The 21,999-nt window shown below is 44.4% G+C and overlaps 2 protein-coding genes across 2 annotated transcripts in view; one reads left to right on the top strand and one right to left on the bottom strand.

Annotated features, from left to right (window-relative positions):
* LOC140121017 (spermatogenesis-associated protein 7 homolog) overlaps positions 1-21,999 on the bottom strand; it is a 287,164-nt gene that overhangs the window by 169,025 nt on the left and 96,140 nt on the right. Inside the window, exon 2 of the mRNA XM_072140130.1 lies at positions 16,176-16,329. The gene's annotated coding sequence lies outside the window, so the exon portion shown is untranslated. The remainder of the gene's footprint in view (positions 1-16,175; positions 16,330-21,999) is intronic.
* The window catches only part of KCNK2 (potassium two pore domain channel subfamily K member 2), a 77,219-nt gene that overhangs the window by 19,483 nt on the left and 35,737 nt on the right, over positions 1-21,999 (top strand). The window contains exons 2-3 of the mRNA XM_072140128.1: positions 499-809; positions 14,531-14,648. Coding sequence (XP_071996229.1) covers positions 499-809; positions 14,531-14,648 — 429 coding nt within the window. The remainder of the gene's footprint in view (positions 1-498; positions 810-14,530; positions 14,649-21,999) is intronic.

The following is a 21,999-nucleotide window of genomic DNA, read 5'->3' as shown; positions in this document are numbered from 1 at the left end:
CCGCTCATTGTATAGTGGCCACGTTTGGTATTGCAGCCCATCTTACTGTTCATGTGAATTGTACAGAGCTGCAACCTGGTCAAAGGCTTGGAAATTGGAAGCCGTCACTTCTGATGATGAGGTCCCGGATGTCAGAGGGCAGCCGGTCTGATATTGGTAACTTATCCAAAGGACAGGTCCTCAGGACTTTAATTCTGGGAAGCCTCTTTAACCCTCCTGGACCACAATACTTCATTTCCATCTCTTTCTTATATTGGTCCCTACCAGGTTCATACAATCTAGGACCCCTATTGCAGAGCTCAGAACAGACCCCATTTTGACCTTTGTGTTGTGTTCTTTCCCTTTAAGAATATCATTATCTACATTTACATTCATTTTTTAATATTTTTGTAGTCGTGATCTCCGCTCTTTGTGATGTTTTATGAACCTGTGTTAAAGGCCAAGCACTAAATTCTTTTTATCTAGTTCTACATCTTCCTTTTATGTTTTTGTGCTTAGTGGCAGCTCCTGATTTACTGGACCCGAAAGCAGCTGCTCAGAACAGCAAGCCGAGGCTTTCCTTCTCCGCCAAACCCACCGTACTGTCTACCCGGGAGGAGAGGGACATCACAGTCAATGTGATGAAATGGAAAACCGTATCCACAGTGTTTCTCGTGGTTGTCCTGTACTTAATCATTGGAGCCACCGTCTTCAAAGCCTTGGAGCAGCCCTACGAGACGTCGCAGAGGACCACCATCCTCATACAGAAGAGTAACTTTGTATCGGACCACTCTTGTGTAAATGCAACCGAGCTGGATGAACTCATTCAGGTAAATTTCACATACTTTTTTGGTTACACAATACAATTATTAAAGGAGATTTTATTGTGTGGCACAACAGCAAGTGTCAAGACCACCTGTCGTGGTAAGAGAAATATGCAGACACAAAAGTATCAAAAAACAGGCTCTGGACTGGGGTACAGGGTCTGGAAAAAGGCCCCGGATAAGGCTTGATACAGGGTTCCAGGCCAGACAGGATACAGTGTAAGACTGCTGATCAGGCTAGGGTTCAGGGTTTCAGGTCCAGCAAAACAGATACAGACAATAGTACAACATGTCACAGGAGAAAGTGTAACCAGCCCTGAGTAAACTTGGCATCACCCATTTATCCAGTTCCTGGACGCTGCCCTAGCAGATGACTAGGCTCAGCATCACTCAACCATCAGCTGAGACTAACACTGAGCTTTAGAATGAGCCACCCAACTTTCCAGGGGACAGATACTGCAAGGCAACCTGGGTGCGGCTCATCAGCTCTGAACTCAGCAGTCAGAGTCCATTCAGAGGATTCTGACAACACCCCAATCGCATAATGCTAAGAACTAACACACTCCAAGTTTGAAATGCGTAGGTTTTGACTATTATTTTGCTGTTCTATGTCAGGCAGGATACAGGATTCCAGGTCAGACAGGAGACAGGGTTCCAGATCAGGCAGGATATCGGGTTCCGATAATCACACAGCACAATGGGTTCCAGATGAGGCAAGACATAGGGTTCCAGGTCAGGCAGGGTACAGGGTTCCAGATTAGACAGGATACTGGGTTCCAGGTTAGGCAGGATACAGAGTTTCAGGTCAGGCAGGATACAGAGTTCCAGATCAGGTAGGATATAGGGCTACAAGTAAGGCAGGATACAGGGCTCCTGGTCAGGAAGGATACAAGGCTCCCTGTCAGGCAGGATACAGGGTTCCAGGTCAGACAGGATACAGGATTCCAGTTAAGACATGATACAGGGTTTCAAATCACACAGGACACAGGGTTCCAGATCAAGCAGGACATAGGGTTCCAGATCAGGCAGGATACAGGGTTCTGGGTCAGGCAGGTTACAGATTTCCAGGTTAGGCAAAATACAGGGTTCCAGGCCAGACAGGATACAGTGTAAGACTGCTGATCAGGCTAGGGTTCAGGGTTTCAGGTCCAGCAACACAGTTACAGACAATAGTACTACATGTCACAGGAGAAAGTGTAACCATCCCTGAGTAAACTGGGCATCACCCATTTATCCAGTTCCTGGACGCCGCCCTGGCAGATGACTGGCTAGGCTCAGCATCACTCAACCATCAGCTGAGACCAACACTGAGCTTTAGAATGAGCCACCCAACTTTCCAGGGGACAGATACTGCAAGGCAGCCCTGGGTGTGGCTCATAAGCTCTGAACTCCGCAGTCACCACCCCAAAGCATAATGCTAAGAACTAACACACTCCAAGTGTGAAACGCGTAGGTTTTGACTATTATTGTGCTGTCACCGATGTAACCTGCAATTTTATACTTTGTGCAAAGATTCCAATAATAATTGCCATATTTCCTATTGCATGCCACTGCTGGATTCGTGGCAGGAGGTCCACCGGAGCAAGGAGTGGCCACATAATAAGGCTGCTGGGTTTGTCTTGTCTGATACCTTCTCATGTGGATCTGTGGGGTCCTGAGGATCTGTACATGAGAGACACGACTACAGAGATAAGATGAATAATGTAAGACGGGCTACGAGATTCCTGCTCCCACATCTCATTATAAGCCGCGAAGTTGTAAAATCATCCGCGCAGAACGCGTCATCCGATAATATATTCTCAGAATAATTAAAGCTGTAATAATTGCCTTTGTTTCATGTGGAGAAGGATTATGGTGACTGATACATAAGTCATTACAGAATTTTTAATGTTCTGCTACTTGTACCTGATGGTCCACTAACTACATGGCCGAAGCCCTGCCCACAATCTTACCAGCAAAATATCAGCAAAGTTTTGGCGCATGCGTCATTCGGCTTTGACCCAATTGGAGGTTGGGTCCTCAAATCTTTACTACTGGGGTATTCTGAAAACTCATCTACACCTCCAAGTTTCTCCCGACTTCCGTCTCTGCGTTGGCCAAATGAAGAGGTGGCCGCGCATGCGCAGAACTTGTCTGTTGAATAGGTATTTGCTAGTTTTGTCTTTCTGAGTTCTATAGAGAGTGGAGCATATAACCCCCAAACCATATGGTCAGGCTTAGGGACAGGGGTCTAGGGTCTCCCTTTTGTTAGGTAGGTGTTGGTCCTATCAGGTTAGATTGACAACTCCAATCCTAAACTGAGAACATTCCTTTAAGGTTAGGGACACAAATTCAGATTTTCTTTGAGAAAAACAATGGGGCAGATTTACTTACCCGGTCCATTCGCGATCCAGCGGCGCGTTCTGTGTGGAGGATTCGAGTCTTCCGGCGATTCACTAAGGCAGTTCCTCCGAGGTCCACCAGGTGTCGCTGCTGCGCTGAAGTTCATCGGAATGCACTGAACTTTACCAAGCCGGGCCGAGTGCAGGTAAGCTCGTGTCCAGCGACACTTTTTTTTTTAAAAATGCGGCGGTTTCTCTGAATCTGTCGAGTTTTCGTTCGGCCACGCCACCCAATTTCCATCGCGTGCACGTCGGTGCCGATGCGTCACAATCCCATCGAGTGCGCCAAAAAAACGGGGCAATTCAGGGAAAATTGGCACAAAACGTAAAAATTCGGGTAACCCACCGTAAAAACGCGTTTAGTAAATGACCCCCAATGTATCCTTTACAGGTTACATTGTACCTGTGGGCTGTGTCTGGTATTGCAGCACCTCCAGATTGAAGTCAATGACCTTAGCTGCCATACCGCAAACTGCCTGAGGACCAGAGTGGAGCTGTTTTCGATCTTATACATCCCATTTAATTGTTATGTGCAGCATTGTGCTGCATCACACCCTACGTATAAATATGCACAATAATTTTAAGGGCCATATTCACATTAGCTATTTGGGGCTTACCATCAGGTTTATGGAAAGCAATCATTAAATCCAGTACTATGAAAAAGTATTTGCCCCCTTCACTGCGTTCTATGTGTGCGGAATCAGCACCGAATCTGTAATCTAAGTCACCCGGGGGGCAAATACTTCTACGCAGCGCTCTCTGTACACCATTATATCCTACCACGTAGCCTCAGCACATATCCATCAATTTTCCAATTTCCTGTACGGAAAAATGACTGTTGTATAGATGAATAATAGTTTGTGGTGACGGCTTTAGACCCCGTGGAGGGGGAGGGAGTGGGTACATCTCCATAATACCGCAATGTGTACGTTTTCCATAGGATCCCTGTAGCTTTGCTCAGCTGGAACTCTCAAGATATAGAAAATCCTTAGATTTCAGAAGAAAATAGATGAGATATTTCAGCTGTCGTCTCTACAGACTATTGGAAAGTGCCCTTAAAGAGGTCCTTTCATCACCTCTATCATGTGGAGATGTAATGTAATAATATAGGAGCTGCTTCACAGATTCTGCGGCACTTTGAATTTTGTTTCTAGCCCCTGCGGATGCTAAGATATCAGTCCCAGTATCTGACCATTCTAATCCTCTTCACTGTCAGAGAGGAGAAGCTGGAGCAGAGGAGGAAGGGGCGTGTCTTATGATCTTCTCAGTGTCTCAGTGTAAGAGACTATCATAACACACGCCCCCTCCCAGCACCTCCTCTCTGACAGTGGAGAGGAATATAATGGTCAAATACTGGGACTGATATATGTCCTGCAGCACCTCTAAAGGGGAAATAAAGTATTGCAGTGCGGCCAATGAATTTAATAGGCTGTATAGATGTGGCAAGTCCTCCAGAGAGAGAGAACATTTTTACATAGATTCTATTTCATCTCCCTGATAACTTGATTTTGATGAGCGTGTCCTGTATGTGTTTTGGCTTTCCCAGGACCCCCCTCTATGATGTACCTGTGTCCCTTCATGGGGAGTAACAGTAACATCAATGATTCCCCCTCCGTTACTGATGATATTATGTATATGTTCCCTGTAACACCCCACAGTCTTCCAGTGTGTTCACAATGTTTTATTCTCCTCCTAGATAATGACTTTACCAGTCTGGCCTTCACGCTGAGGCATGATGGGAGTGATAATAACTAGAGAGAGGGACTTCATAAAACCTCATTAATGTCTCCTCGTTATAATCTTAGTCGTGTAACACTGTGTTCTGTTGTTCCTGACAATAGGGACCCCCCTCCCCCGCCACAACAATTATACGTGAATTGTAGTTGTTGGGCATTGTAAACTATAAGTGGACGGCACTCCATTCATTTCCTATGGCACTTCTGCTCCATTCATTCTCTATGGTACTACCGCTCCATTCATTCCATATGGTACTACCGCTCCAATCATTCCCTATGGTACTTCTGCTCCATTCATCCCATATGGTACTACCGCTTCAATCATTCCCTATGGTACTTCTGCTCCATTCATTCCGTATGGTACTACCGCTCCATTCATTTCCTATGGCACTTCTGCTCCATTCATTCCCCTTTGTACTGCCACTCCATTCATTCCCTATGGCACTTCTGCTCCATTCATTCCCTATGGTACTACCGCTCCATTCATTCCCTATGGTACTACCGCTCCATTCATTCCCTATGGTACTACCGCTCCATTCATTCTCTATGGTACTACCACTCCATTCATTCCATATGGTACTACCGCTCCATTCACTGTGGCACTGTGGCTCCATGCATTCCCAATGAGCATCTCGGCTGCATTCATTCCCTATAGCACTTCTACTCCATCCATTCCCTCTGGCACTGTTGCCCCATTCATTCCTTATGGTACTAACGCTCCATTCATTCATAATGGTACTACCGCTCCATTCATTCCCTATGGTACTACCGCTCCATTCATTTCCTATGGCACTTCTGCTCCATTCATTCTCTATGGTACTACCGCTCCATTCATTCCATATGGTACTACCGCTCCAATCATTCCCTATGGTACTTCTGCTCCATTCATCCCATATGGTACTACCGCTTCAATCATTCCCTATGGTACTTCTGCTCCATTCATTCCGTATAGTACTACCGCTCCATTCATTTCCTATGGCACTTCTGCTCCATTCATTCCCCTTTGTACTGCCACTCCATTCATTCCCTATGGCACTTCTGCTCCATTCATTCCCTATGGTACTACCGCTCCATTCATTCCCTATGGTACTACCGCTCCATTCATTCCCTATGGTACTACCGCTCCATTCATTCTCTATGGTACTACCACTCCATTCATTCCATATGGTACTACCGCTCCATTCACTGTGGCACTGTGGCTCCATGCATTCCCAATGAGCATCTCGGCTGCATTCATTCCCTATAGCACTTCTACTCCATCCATTCCCTCTGGCACTGTTGCCCCATTTTATCCTTATGGTACTAACGCTCCATTCATTCATAATGGTACTACCGCTCCATTCATTCCCTATGGTACTACCGCTCCATTAATTTCCTATGGCACTTCTGCTCCATTCATTCTCTATGGTACTACCGCTCCATTCATTCCATATGGTACTACCGCTCCAATCATTCCCTATGGTACTTCTGCTCCATTCATCCCATATGGTACTACCGCTTCAATCATTCCCTATGGTACTTCTGCTCCATTCATTCCGTATGGTACTACCGCTTCATTCATTTCCTATGGCACTTCTGCTCCATTCATTCCCCTTTGTACTGCCACTCCATTCATTCCCTATGGCACTTCTGCTCCATTCATTCCCTATGGTACTACCGCTCCATTCATTCCCTATGGTACTACCGCTCCATTCATTCCCTATGGTACTACCGCTCCATTCATTCCCTATGGTACTCCCGCTCCATTCATTTTCTATGGTACTACCACTCCATTCATTCCATATGGTACTACCGCTCCATTCACTGTGGCACTGTGGCTCCATGCATTCCCAATGAGCATCTCGGCTGCATTCATTCCCTATAGCACTTCTACTCCATCCATTCCCTCTGGCACTGTTGCCCCATTCATTCCTTATGGTACTAACGCTCCATTCATTCATAATGGTACTACCGCCCCATTCATTCCCTATGGTACTACCGCTCCATTCATTCCCTATGATACTACCGCTCCATTCATTCCCTCTGGCACTGCTGTTCTATTCATTACCTATGGTACTACCGCTCCATTCATTCCCTCTGGCAATGTGGCTCCATGCATTCCCAATGAGCATTTAGGCTCCATTCATTCTCAGTGGCAGTGGTATTTCTTTCATTACCTATGGCATTACCGCTCCATTCATTGCCTATGCTACTGCTTCTGCATTCATTACATGCATTACAACTCCATTCAATTTTTATGGCACTCCATTAATTCCATATTGGCAATGCCTATTCATTCCTTATGGCTCTGCCAATCCATTTATCCCCAATGGTCACTGCAGCTCCATACATTCCCCTTTGTGCTGCCACTTGGACGGCACTCCATTCATTTCCTATGGCACTTCTGCTCCATTCATTCTCTATGGTACTACCGCTCCATTCATTCCATATGGTACTACCGCTCCAATCATTCCCTATGGTACTTCTGCTCCATTCATCCCATATGGTACTACCGCTCCAATCATTCCCTATGGTACTTCTGCTCCATTCATTCCGTATGGTACTACCGCTCCATTCATTTCCTATGGCACTTCTGCTCCATTCATTCCCCTTTGTACTGCCACTCCATTCATTCCCTATGGCACTTCTGCTCCATTCATTCCCTATGGTACTACCGCTCCATTCATTCCCTATGGTACTACCGCTCCATTCATTCCCTATGGTACTACCGCTCCATTCATTCCCTATGGTACTCCCGCTCCATTCATTCTCTATGGTACTACCACTCCATTCATTCCATATGGTACTACCGCTCCATTCATTCCCTATGGTACTACCGCTCCAATCATTCCCTATGGTACTACTGCTCCATTCATTCCCTCTGGCACTGTGGCTCCATGCATTCCCAATGAGCATCTCGGCTGCATTCATTCCCTATAGCACTTCTACTCCATCCATTCCCTCTGGCACTGTTGCCCCATTCATTCCTTATGGTACTAACGCTCCATTCATTCATAATGGTACTACCGCTCCATTCATTCCCTATGGTACTACCGCTCCATTCATTCCCTATGATACTACCGCTCCATTCATTCCCTCTGGCACTGCTGCTCTATTCATTACCTATGGTACTACCGCTCCATTCATTCCCTCTGGCAATGTGGCTCCATGCATTCCCAATGAGCATTTAGGCTCCATTCATTCTCAGTGGCAGTGGTATTTCTTTCATTGCCTATGGCATTACCGCTCCATTCATTGCCTATGCTACTGCTTCTGCATTAATTACATGCATTACAACTCCATTCAATTTCTATGGCACTCCATTAATTCCATATTGGCAATGCCTATTCATTCCTTATGGCTCTGCCAATCCATTTATCCCCAATGGTGACTGCAGCTCCATACATTCCCCTTTGTGCTGCCACTTCATTTCCCATAGCATTGTTGCTTCATTCATTACCTATGGCATGCTGCATCATTCTTTCCCTTTGTACTGCCCCTCCATTTATTCCATACAGCAATGCTACTCCATTCATTCTCTATAGCATTGCTGCTCCATAAATTCCCTGTAGAATTGGTGCATCATTCAATCTCTATGGTACTATTCATTCCCTACGGCAATGCTACCCCATTCATTCCCATTTGTACTGTCGCTGCATTCATTCCCTATGGCACGGCTGCTCCATTCATTCTCCTTTGGTACTGCCACACCATTCATTTCCTATTGAAATTCCACTCCATTCATTCCCCTTTGTACTGCCACTGCATTCATTCCCCTTTGGTACTGCCACTCCATTCATTCCCCTTTGGTATTGCCACTCCATTCATTCCCCTTAGTACTGCCACTCCATTCATTCCCCTTAGTACTGCCACTCCATTCATTCCCCTTTGTACTGCCACTGCGTTCATTCCCCATTGTTGCTCCATTCATTCCCTACCTATAGCATTGCTGCTCCATTCATTCCTATGCTCATTCCCCTCCCCAGTTTCTCCAGTATTTTCAGTATTATACATCCCTCCCGTCACGGTTCTGCCTCCTGTAACCATTAGTTTCACCAGAGGCAATTCCAGGTTTGATCAAATTCTGTTATAACAAAGCCTCGTCTTTCGCTCATCTCCCGGCATCTTCCTCCTTGTGCTGTAATCTTCAGCCTCTCCACGCTGATTCGTGACTCCTTCTACATCGCAGGGTCTTGCAGGGAGGAAGGGGGGGGGGGCAGGTTTTTCATACATTTCTGTAATTTTTATCTATTTAGAAATGGTTTTGGTTACGCGTCACAGTGAAACTCATCAAACATGTCTTGTATCTTCTTACATGTCAGCTCCTAACAATAGGTTGACAGGTCCCATTATGTTTCAGCAGGTGCTGTGTACACAGTAATCACTGATTTTCAGATAGCACAGGATCGCAGCATCGGGAATAGGTTATAGGAAAGATCCACTTCCCACTGTACATCAAAGAGCTTACTGCAGTCCCCCAGGTATATACTGGTACTGTATATGTGGGGGTACAGAAAGGTCCAAACAGAGGTACACAGTAGGTTCAGAAGGTCCAGGTGGAGGTACACAGTAAGTTCAGGAGGTCCAGGTGGAGGTACACAGTAGGTCCAGAAGGTCCAGGTGGAGGTACACAGTAGGTCCAGAAGGTCCAGGTGGAGGTACACAGTAGGTCCAGAAGGTCCAGGTGGAGGTACATAGTAGGTCCAGGAGGAGGTACACAGTAGGTCCAGGAGGTACAGATGGAGGTACACAGTAGGTCCAGGAGGTACTGGTGAAGGTACAGAGCAGGTCAATGAGGTACAGGTGCAGCTACACAGTAGGTCCTGGGGTACATGTGGAGGTACACAGTAGGTCCAGGAGATACAGATGGAGGTACACAGTAGGTCCAGGAGATACAGATGGAGGTACACAGTAGGTCCAGGAGATACAGATGGAGGTACACAGTAGGTCCTGGGGTACATGTGGAGGTACACAGTAGGTCCAGGAGATACAGATGGAGGTACACAGTAGATCCAGGAGATACAGATAGAGGTACACAGTAGGTCCAGGAGGTACAGATGGAGGTACACAGTAGGTCCAGGAGATACAGATGGAGGTACACAGTAGGTCCAGGAGGTACAGATGGAGGTACACAGTAGGTCCAGGAGGTACAGATGGAGGTACACAGTAGATCCAGGAGATACCAATAGAGGTACACAGTAGGTCCAGGGGGTACAGAGAAGGTCCAGGAGGTACAGGTGCAGCTACACAGTAGGTCCAGGAGATACAGATGGAGGTACACAGTAGATCCAGGAGGTACAGGTGGAGCCACATAGTAGGTCCTGGGGTACATGTGTAGGTACACAGTAGGTCCTGGAGATACAGATGGAGGTACACAGTAGGTCCTGGGGTACATGTGGAGGTACACAGTAGGTCCTGGAGATACAGATGGAGGTACACAGTAGATCTAGGGGGTACAGGTGGAGGTACACAGTAGGTCCAGGAGATACAGATGGAGGTACACAGTAGGTCCAGGAGGTACTGGTGAAGGTACAGAGCAGGTCAATGAGGTACAGGTGCAGCTACACAGTAGGACCAGGAGGTACAGGTGGAAATACACAGTAGGTCCAGGATGTAAGGGTGGAGTAAAGCAGTTGGTGCAGGAGATACAGGTGGAGGTACACAGTAGGTCCAGGAGGTACAGATGGAGGTACACAGTAGGTCCAGGAGGTACAGATGGAGGAACACAGTAGGTCCAGGAGGTACAGATGGAGGAACACAGTAGGTCCAGGAGGTACAGGTGGAGCTACACTGTAGATCCAGGAGATACAGGTGGAGGTACACAGTAGGTCCAGGAGGTACAGATGGAGGTACACAGTAGGTCCAGGATGTAAGGGTGGAGTAAAGCAGTTGGTGCAGGAGATACAGGTGGAGGTACACAGTAGGTCCAGGAGGTACAGGTGGAGCTACACTGTAGGTCCAGGAGATACAGGTGGAAATACACAGTAGGTCCAGGAGGTACAGATGGAGGTACACAGTAGGTCCAGGATGTAAGGGTGGAGTAAAGCAGTTGGTGCAGGAGATACAGGTGGAGGTACAGAGTAGACCCTGAAGATAATGGCTAGAGGTACAGAGTAGGTCCAAGAGGTATAGGTGGATGTACACAGTTGGTAGAGGAGGTCCATGCGAAGTGTGAAGGTACACAGTAGGTCCAAGAGGTAAAGGCAGAGGTACACAGTAGGTCTAGGATTTAACGGTGGAGGTAGTTGGTACAGGAGGTCCAGCCGAAGGTACGGAGTAGGTCCAGGAGGTACAGGCAGAGGTCCCGAGTAGGTCCAGGAGATACACAGTTGTTTAATCTTACCGGTTGGACTTGATGGATCTGCATCTTTATCCAACCATATCTACTATGATACAATGAGGCACAGATGGAGATACACTGTAGGTCCAGGAGGTAGAAGCAGATGTACACAGCTTATCCAGGCAGAGGTACACAGTAGGTCCAGAAGATACAGGTGGAGGTACACAGTAGGTCCAGAAGATACAGGTGGAGGACCAGAGTAGGTATTTGAAGTCGAAAGTAGTAGAGGTTTGGGGTCTTACAGGGAGAAGAATACCGAAAACACTAAACCCAATTACAGAGGTTTCTAATGCAATACCTGGTTATAAGCCTTGGCAGCAGCTGCCTGACACTAAGTCCTTTTCCGTGTCACTTTTCCCCAGTGGTTGCCTCCCATTATCCGTATGTATCCTGACAAGCCACAGCCGGAGACTTCTGCTCCTTGTTACAGACATGAAGCCTCCGTCTCGCTTCCTGTCATATTTCCTGACCGCTGGATATTAGTTATTAATAATTGATCCGGGGAGGTGAAAGCTATCGGCTCCTTCTGAGATGAGTGTCCAGGGTTGTATCAGGAGCCGGACAGATACCAGAGGAGCTGGAGGGCCGGAGGTCATGCGCCAGAATCTATCCAGATACTAAATATCAGCGCGGCTTGTTACATTCTCAAGCTGCCACACGGGTGCCAAGGCTTCGAGGGCATCACTAAGGTTTCCTAGCAACCAGCTGCAACGGCGTTTGCTGGCTCCCTTGTCACATAGTCCATAGATACATTGTAACTGGATGAGACATTGATACTTTATTCTGAAACATTGTTCTACCAATTATATTACAAAGAAATAATATTATGAAATATACTTTGTTTTAATGTTGTTCCCAACAAATCTGTCTGATGGTTTGTTACAATGTATCAGTCTGGAATCTGGATGCGATGGTCTCCGTTTCTCAACAGAGAGCAGGACTCACTATATACAGCAATACCGCCTCTGGATATAAATGTATCCAGGCTAGACAATGCTCTGTGAGCTAAACACTTCTATCACAGTGACACACAGAGCATTGTCTAGAGTATATACAGTTATATTCAATTCACAGCTGAGAGCAGGACTCACTATACACAGAATTACTGCCTCTGGAAATAAATGTATCCAGGCTGGACAATGCTCTGTGAGTTAAATTAATCTGTCACAGTGACACACAGAGAATTACTTCCCAGCTGAGAGCAGGACTCACTTTACACAGGGTTACTACCCATGGATATAAATGTAACTTTTTGTAACCTGATCCAATAGGTCGATAATAGGCTGGGCCTATAGGTGGTTCTGTTACAATGGGGCACATTTACTAAGGGTCCGCACTCTGCACTTTCGTCAGGTTTCGAGATTATTTCCATTTTGCACCGAATTGCCCTGAGTTTTTGGCGCACGCGATCGGAATGTGGCTCGTCGGCGTCAGCTTGCATCCAACAGATACAGGGGGCGTGGCCGTCGGACAACCCGACGGATTCGGACAAACCGTGGAATTTAAAAACGGAATTGTGTCGCAAGAACAGCACTTACATACACCGGGAAGAAGCAGGTGAACTCCGGCGGACCTCAGCAGGGGAAGCGACGGATGCAGGAACTCGGACGCATGAGCTAAGTGAATCGCGGCAGACCCGAATCCTTATCGGACAACACACCGCGGGATCGCGACAGGACGGGTAAGTAAATCTGCCCCAATGTATGGACCCTAGCAGTATATTACACAGAGAGGCCTGTACATATGTAGTATATATAGGGAGGTCAGCAGCTCCTCTGGTAATTCTCTGGTCCTAATAACCTCAGACTCTTAGCGATTACCCAGCATTCAGCCCAAGCAGACGCTAGCACAGTGTAACAAAGCTGCAGCGAGTGTAAGCCGTCCCCTCTGCTTTGCATAGATTATACTTGTACATTAATTACCGAATCTCTGCCTGGAGCTGACACTCACGTAACGCCGGAGCCGCTCTGCATATGCAGATGTAGTATAATTGATCTTTCAAGCTTTAGTTAATTACTTTTAGTTTATGAAATATGAATTAATTACCAAGAGTTTATTTTATGATGACAGGGGATTATTTTAGGATTATATAGAGGGCTGGGCGTTAATTATATCAGAGGCGCGATACATTGTCATTATGTATCCCCCCCCCCCTGTAATAACTCAGGATACACTTACAGGTTTATTAAAGGGGCGGCTGCCTGACACTGTGGCTCAGTGGTGAACACTACAGCCTTGCAACGCTGGGATCCTGGGTTCGAGTCCCACCCAGGTCAACATCTGCAAAGAGTTTGTATGTTCTCTGCGTGTTTGTGTGGGTTTCCTCTGGGTCCTCCGGTTTCCTCCCACACTCCAAAACATACTGGTAGGTTGTTTAGATTGTGGGCCCCATTGGGGACAGGGACCAATTTGTCATGCTTTGTGCAGCGCTGCGTAATCTGTGTGCGCTATATAAATAAAGAATTATTATTATTATATCCGGCAGTGTAGGTGCAATTACCCAGCTCAGCTCTATGCCAAGTACCTGCCCCGCGCAGAACTGTGCTACGGCCTGTGCCCAAACCTGGCACAGGATATACCTAGTGCGTGGCCACAGGGCTCGCACAGCCCGGCACCACCCGCTCCCTGTACCACTGTATTCAGCTATACAAGCCCTGATCAGGGGTGTAACTACAGTGGTAGCAGCCATAGCAATTGCTATGGGGCCCACAGTGTCAGGGGGCCCCGTCATCCAACCGAACATTAAAGAATAGAGTATGTGCACCAATATATACATATTATCCTGCATATTTTACATTATAATATGTATTTAACATATATGTGATGTATATGTGCTGTGTGTATATATGCTGTAGGTCTGTATATGGCACTATATGTGGGTGTATGTGTGTTGTGTATATGCTCTATATGTTGAAAGTGTATAAATGTGTGCATAAGTGAAGAACTGTATGTTTATGTACATAAATATATGTATATATATGAGTGTAGGATGCACATTTTAAAGTGGGAATGGGGCCCCATTCTGAAGTCCGCTATAGGGCCCTGTCTTTCCTAGTTACACAACCGTGGCCCTGATAAATCATTAGGGGCAAAGAACAACAATGTGATATCAGTCTGCTGGGTGGGAATGGCGACCAGTAATGTGCTGCCACCTCCTATATCGTTGGGGTGCAATGCTCTGCAGGTCCAGGATAACTATCAGTGATAACAATGTGAGTTTTCCTGCCTCCGCGCCGGCATCACCTGATATCACGCTTCATGTTTTCTAACAGCTTCCATTTCAACTTGCAGCACGTTATGGCGGCAATAAACGCAGGGATAATACCGCTGGGGAACGCGTCCAGCCAGAACAGTCACTGGGATCTGGGCAGCTCCTTCTTCTTCGCTGGTACAGTGATCACTACTATAGGTAAGTGTCTTACATATTGCTCTATGGTGATGTTAAAGGGAAGGTGTCACCAGAATTGTGGGGTGTGCGGTTCCTCTAGTTTATACCTTGGGGCGACTCCGTTTTTAATATAATTTCTCTATAGTGAAAAACTCTCATTGTTTTACGTTCTCCAATGAGATTTCAAGTTTAAGGTGACCACTTCCTGGGTGTGACCACTTCCTGGGTGTTACCACTTCCTGGGTGTGTCCACTTCCTGTCATGTGATGCTTTTTAGACAATGGGGCACATTTAGTTACCCGTTCTCTGCACGATCTCCGATCCGCAACTCACTTAGATCGTGCGCCAATTTTCCTGCATGTGTCGCTTCCCCGCTTATGTCCACCGGAGTTCACCTTCTTCCAAGCATGTAAGTGCTTGGCTTGCGACACAATTTTGAAGTTAAATCCCGCGGTTTGCCTGAATCTGTCAGATCGTCTGACGGCCCGCCCCCCGATTTGTGTTGCATGAAAGCTGGGGCCAAAATCCAATTGCGTGCGCCAAAAACCCCTTTTAAATCTCTGTCCCAGAAGCACAAAATGGAAATCGTCGGAAGTCCGACGAAAGTGCGGTCCGCGGGGCCCTTAGTAAATGAGCCCCAATGTATTTTCCTCTGGTGCTCTTGTGATTGGCTAAAGCATCATATGACAGTTTAAGGTATTTTGTCTACAACTTATTGCTTTTTGGTTGCTGTAAAACTATAGCGTGGTAACACCCCAGAGATAAGTCAGGGGTCCTATCCCACCCATAAAGTGGTCATGAATGTGCAGTTTTTTTTTAGGTGGGGGGGGCGTTGCTTTAGCTCTCATCACTTTTCCTATAGACTTCTGTGGAATCGGAATTGTAACTGTCATGGGTGGCTTGGTTTTAGTGGTGGGGTCCCCATTTAATTCATACCTTGGGAGTATACACCAACCTTCAAAAATCGTCAAAATATACTGAATTTACTTGAAGTATATGGAATTGGATCGAAATGACAACTTTGGGTTGGAAGTCACAACTTTTTGGAAATAGATGAATATTAATGTCATCATTATTAACTAGTTGGTGACCGGAGGACACAACTTGGATCTATGGTTCCAGATTTCCTGAGATTCTCAGTGGAGATGTGACATAATTTGTAATCCATATAGTTTTTTCTCAGTCTACCATTTACCTCCCATGCTTTACACTGCAACACAGATAAATATATATATAGTTATTGCTGTATATTGTTTCTAGTAATAACTCAGTGTTTATGTCATTGTTGAAGGGGATTGCAGTTCATTGGATAGGGGAAGGGGGGCCCTTGAATATGAGCTGAGCTGCAGTAACACAACACGGCCACTATTCGGGGGAATGGAGCTGTTGTCACTAACTCTGGTCTGGGGTATAAGCTGATTGGTGGGGGTTCTAAGTATCAGACAGGAGCTGATTTCATATTGATGACCAATCCTGAAGCCAAAAGATCCCTTTAAACTCTGTCCCCGTTGCAGCAGATAGACCTTCTTATTGCAGTTTTCCACTTACCGTTTGTCTTATATACAGGTACAGGGCTTTATGTTATATGGAAATGAGCTTGTATCTCTTCTCTTGTTACTATAGAGACACGTATCAGGGATCTTAAGACGTTGCAAAGTTGCCAAGGGGAATCCATACTTCACACATGTCTAATATGAAATAGCTGAAATATAGAAATATCAGGGTGAGGACATACAATGAGGCCAGCGAAGCATCCACCACCCCCCAGGTCCATCCACCAGGGTCATGGTGGGGTTTATGGCCGCCATTGTAAATACATAAAACTTTCTTCAAGATATGTGGCCATTTAAGTGAATCCCCTCTTTAATTGGGTCATTTATCTCCCCCATTCCCTTTAACATAGACACATTGGATAATCCATAGTTGTTATAGATGTCCCTTGACAATAAGCAGATTACAGCTGTCCCTCTTCTGAGACCTCCATTGGTCAGCTGAAAACCTTGGAATATTCTGTTCTGATTGCCTACAGCGCCACCACAGGAGAAATGAGGCATTACACAATGTCCATTCAAATCAATGGGTTTTCTATATGACGCTGGACAGGACAGGTCCTCCAGAGAGATGGATGCTCTTTGTGATCACTCTGGTCAAGATATGAGGATCCTAAATAACTAGACATAATGTAATACTGTTTATTACCCCCATATATCCCCTGGTTAAATCCTGCAATATGGCACTCAAATACTGTCTTAAGCTGCAAGTTTGATAATAAAATAATCAGTTTCCATCCGTGGTGGATAATTAAGTAATCAGTGACCCATCCATGGTCATCCAAGGTGGACAAATCCTTGACTAGTCAGTAGGGCAAATAGTTGGTTTTTCGGTTGTCATTCCACCACTACAAATATGGAGACATGGGGGTCCACCCCCGACACTAGTAGAATCAATGAAGAGGTGCCAACCACATCTCCCTTCACTCCTCTCCACACCCACATGACTTGAAGGCTTTTTAAGGGGGTGAATAGGCGCAATTCTTGGCTGCATCCTAGAAAACTAGTGCACATGCGCTGATAAATGTGCCCAATGGTATTTAGCTTTGGATTTGGTTGGTTCTACAAATTTTGGTTCTACTACCTAGTGGTAGTTGAGTGACGAACAAGATAAGTGACTTCTAATCAACATCAAGAAGATGAATGTTTGGGTGATTATGGGATTTCGATATGGGCCTGTAACAATCACAGCCCCAGAAATCAGGATCATCTAAAAAGTGCATTGGGAAGTGATAGAAAAACGACCTTGTCTGGTCAAGGACAAGGACATAATTGGAAGCTATGAAGTTCCAATGCAAAAACCTAACCTTTTTTGTGGCAGAGGAGCATTCGGACTCCCTAAAGCACCAGGACACAGATGTGACTTCTACTACCTGCAGCTACACCTGGGTTGATTGATGTTAAAAAGACGACCTTCAGCCATCTCCACCAATTCCAACTCTTTGAATCCATTAATAAGTTCCGCTCAACTGATTCTGGCATAGTTGGAATTTTCTCTCTAGGCCCCACCATTCCTGAGTAATCAGTGTCATTGGGGCACATTTACTTACCCGGTCCTGTCGCGATCCCAAGGCACGTTGTCCGACGAGGATTCGGATCTGCTGTGATTCACTAAGCTCGTGCGCCCGAGTTCCTGCATCCGTCGCTTCTGCGCCAAGGTCCGCCGGAGTTCACCTTCTTCTTCCTGGTGCTTGTAAGTGCGTGTCTTGCGCCACAATTCTAAATGTTCAATCCGGCGCATTGTCTGAATCCATCGGGTTGTCCGACATCCACGCCCCACGATTTTTGTTGCGTGTGCCACAATCCGATCGCGGGCTCCAAAATCCCGGGACAATTCGACGCAAAGCAGAAATCGACGGGAAACCCGACGAAAATGCGTCCGACGGACCCTTAGTAAATGATCCCCATTATCTTTCAAGCTTTACGTTCAGGTGGGTGGGACCAGCGTCTCAGCTTTAGCTCAGGACCACCCACTTTCAGATGGGTGGTCCTAAGCTAGAGCAGATTTTCTGGACCCGCCCATTTCCCAGTTGGGATATGAAAATGATTATATAAATTTCTCGGATACGGTGAGGGCTAGAAAAAAAATTCTAACTATGTCGGAATCAGAAGAACGGTGACTATTAAAGGATGCAAAGAGTTTCTAGTAATGGAGGTGGTGTAAGGTCCCCTTTAATAGTGCCGTGAAGTTTGTGCAGGTTTTATAATCTAAGAGTGAGAAGATAATGGGACAATAGGTAAAATGAACGACGGACACAGCCTCGGATCGGCTGACCTGCCATGTTGTGCCCAAGGTGAAGGTTTTATATATTTTTTTATAAAGAAATCTATTCTATGGCCATTCTTCATCCATGGGAAGCCGGTGACATTTTTAGTTGAATAACACAGCACGAAGTTTCCAGAGACTCACAGTCACATTTCAGAATATGAGGCTTTCAGAAAAGTAAATAATTTACAGAGTATTCAGCCTGGTAACCGCAAGGATATTTCAAGGTTCTCAGAATTATTTGGGTCACAATAGGAATGTATAATATATCCCCGGGACGTAAGAAAATTAGATCAGAGATAATCCATCATCACATCTCGGAGACGTAGAAGCAAAATGACAAAACAATGATCTAAATATTCCCGATTTATCGTCTTTTCTCGGTGAGATGGAAAAGCGAAGCAAAATTTCATGAATTATAGAAATAACTCTTAAAACGTGATTACAAATTCTATATTTAGGATATATCTGTCTCCATGGTTACAGACTACAAACACACTCGGTGTAGTCTGACCAAACTTTTATGCTTTACTCTTTTCCATGTTCTGATCAGAAAGCAAAACCTACACAGCCGTTTTCTAGAAGATGAGACCCGAGGCCATCCACCACGTTTCAGATATTCTTTGTTCTGCTCCACAGCAGGAGCCCGGGTAGGAGGCAGGAGCTCTGTTGGTAGCGGCAGCCATGATTTACTGCTAATGATAAAACCAAGAGTCGTGAAGTCGATGGATTGGGCTGCAGACCGAGGTTTTCTCGCTGAAGAGATTGTGAAACTGTCTGATGTGTTCTACCATATATCACCCATAAGGTTATTCATATAAAACACAAAATAGGTCTAGAGACAAGAACAGTACTTGGAAGTTATTAGCATCAGTGATACAGATATACCTCGGGGTCAAAGGAAAGTGATGTTCTCATTACTAGGGAGGAACTTATGTAAAAGAACATTACTACTATACATCTCCATACTATATACAAGAATATAATTGCTATAATACTGCCCCCTATGTACAGGAATATAACTACTATAATACTGCCCCCTATGTACAGGAATATAACTACTATAATACCGCCCCCTATGTACAAGAATATAACTACTATAATCCTGCCCCCTATGTACAGGAATATAACTACTATAATACTGCCCCCTATGTACAGGAATATAACTACTATAATACTGCCCCCTATGTACAAGAATATAACTCCTATAATACTGCCCCCTATGTACAGGAATATAACTACTATAATACTACCCCCTATGTACAAGAATATAACTACTATAATACTGCCCCCTATGTACAAGAATATAACTACTATAATACTGCCCCCTATGTACAAGAATATAACTACTATAATACTGCCCCCCTATGTACAAGAATATAACTACTATAATACTGCCCCCTATGTACAGGAATATAACTACTATAATACTGCCCCCTATGTACAAGAATATAACTACTATAATACTGCCCCCTATGTACAGGAATATAACTACTATAATACTGCCCCCTATGTACAGGAATATAACTACTATAATACTGCCCCTATGTACAAGAATATAACTACTATAATACTGCCCCCTATGTACAAGAATATAACTACTATAATACGCCCCCTATGTACAAGAATATAACTACTATAATCCTGCCCCCTATGTACAGGAATATAACTACTATAATACTGCCCCCTATGTACAGGAATATAACTACTATAATACTGCCCCCTATGTACAAGAATATAACTACTATAATACTGCCCCCTATGTACAGGATTATAACTACTATAATACAGCCCCCTATGTACAAGAATATAACTACTATAATACTGCCCCCTATGTACAAGAATATAACTACTATAATACTGCCCCCTATATACAAGAATATAACTACTATAATACTGCCCCCTATGTACAAGAATATAACTACTATAATAATGCCCCCTATGTACAAGAATATAACTACTACAATACTGCCCCCTATGTACAGGAATATAACTACTACAATACTGCCCCCTATGTACAGGAATATAACTACTATAATACTGCCCCCTATGTACAAGAATATAACTCCTATAATACTGCCCCCTATGTACAGGATTATAACTACTATAATACTACCCCCTATGTACAAGAATATAACTACTATAATACTGCCCCCTATGTACAAGAATATAACTACTATAATAATGCCCCCTATGTACAAGAATATAACTAATATAATACTGCCCCCTATGTACAGGAATATAACTACTATAATACCGCCCCCTATGTACAAGAATATAACTACTATAATACTGCCCCTATGTACAAGAATATAACTACTATAATACTGCCCCCTATGTACAGGAATATAACTACTATAATACTGCCCCCTATGTACAAGAATATAACTACTATAATACTGCTCCCTATGTACAAGAATATAACTACTATAATACTGCCCCCTATGTACAAGAATATAACTACTATAATACTGCTCCCTATGTACAAGAATATAACTACTATAATACTGCCCCTATGTACAAGAATATAACTACTATAATACTGCCCCCTATGTACAAGAATATAACTACTATAATACCGCCCCCTATGTACAAGAATATAACTACTATAATACTGCCCCCTATGTACAGGAATATAACTACTATAATACTGCCCCCTATGTACAAGAATATAACTACTATAATACTGCCCCTATGTACAAGAATATAACTACTATAATACTGCCCCCTATGTACAGGAATATAACTACTATAATACTGCCCCCTATGTACAAGAATATAACTACTATAATACTGCTCCCTATGTACAAGAATATAACTACTATAATACTGCCCCCTATGTACAGAATATAACTACTATAATACTGCTCCCTATGTACAAGAATATAACTACTATAATACTGCACCCTATGTACAAGAATATAACTACTATAATAATGCCCCCTATGTACAAGAATATAACTACTATAATACTGCCCCCTATGTACAAGAATATAACTACTATAATACTGCCCCCTATGTACAAGAATATAACTTCTATAATACTGCCCCCTATGTACAGGAATATAACTACTATAATACTGCCCCCTATGTACAAGAATATAACTACTATAATACTGCCCCCTATGTACAAGAATATAACTACTATAATACTGCTCCCTATGTACAAGAATATAACTACTATAATACTGCCCCCTATGTACAAGAATATAACTACTATAATACTGCCCCCTATGTACAAGAATATAACTACTATAATACTGCCCCCTATGTACAAGAATATAACTACTATAATACTGCCCCCTATGTACAAGAATATAACTACTATAATACTGCCCCCTATGTACAAGAATATAACTACTATAATACTGCCCCCTATGTACAAGAATATAACTACTATAATACTGCCCCCTATGTACAAGAATATAACTACTATAATACTGCCCCCTATGTACAAGAATATAACTACTATAATACTGCCCCCTATGTACAGGAATATAACTACTATAATACTGCCCCCTATGTACAGGAATATAACTACTATAATACTGCCCCC

This window comes from Engystomops pustulosus, chromosome 3 (genome assembly GCF_040894005.1).
Source record: "Engystomops pustulosus chromosome 3, aEngPut4.maternal, whole genome shotgun sequence".
Classification (NCBI taxonomy): Eukaryota; Metazoa; Chordata; class Amphibia; order Anura; family Leptodactylidae; genus Engystomops; species Engystomops pustulosus.
The sequence above is the reverse complement of the archived record's forward strand: the minus strand, read 5'-3'. Positions and strand labels throughout refer to the sequence as shown.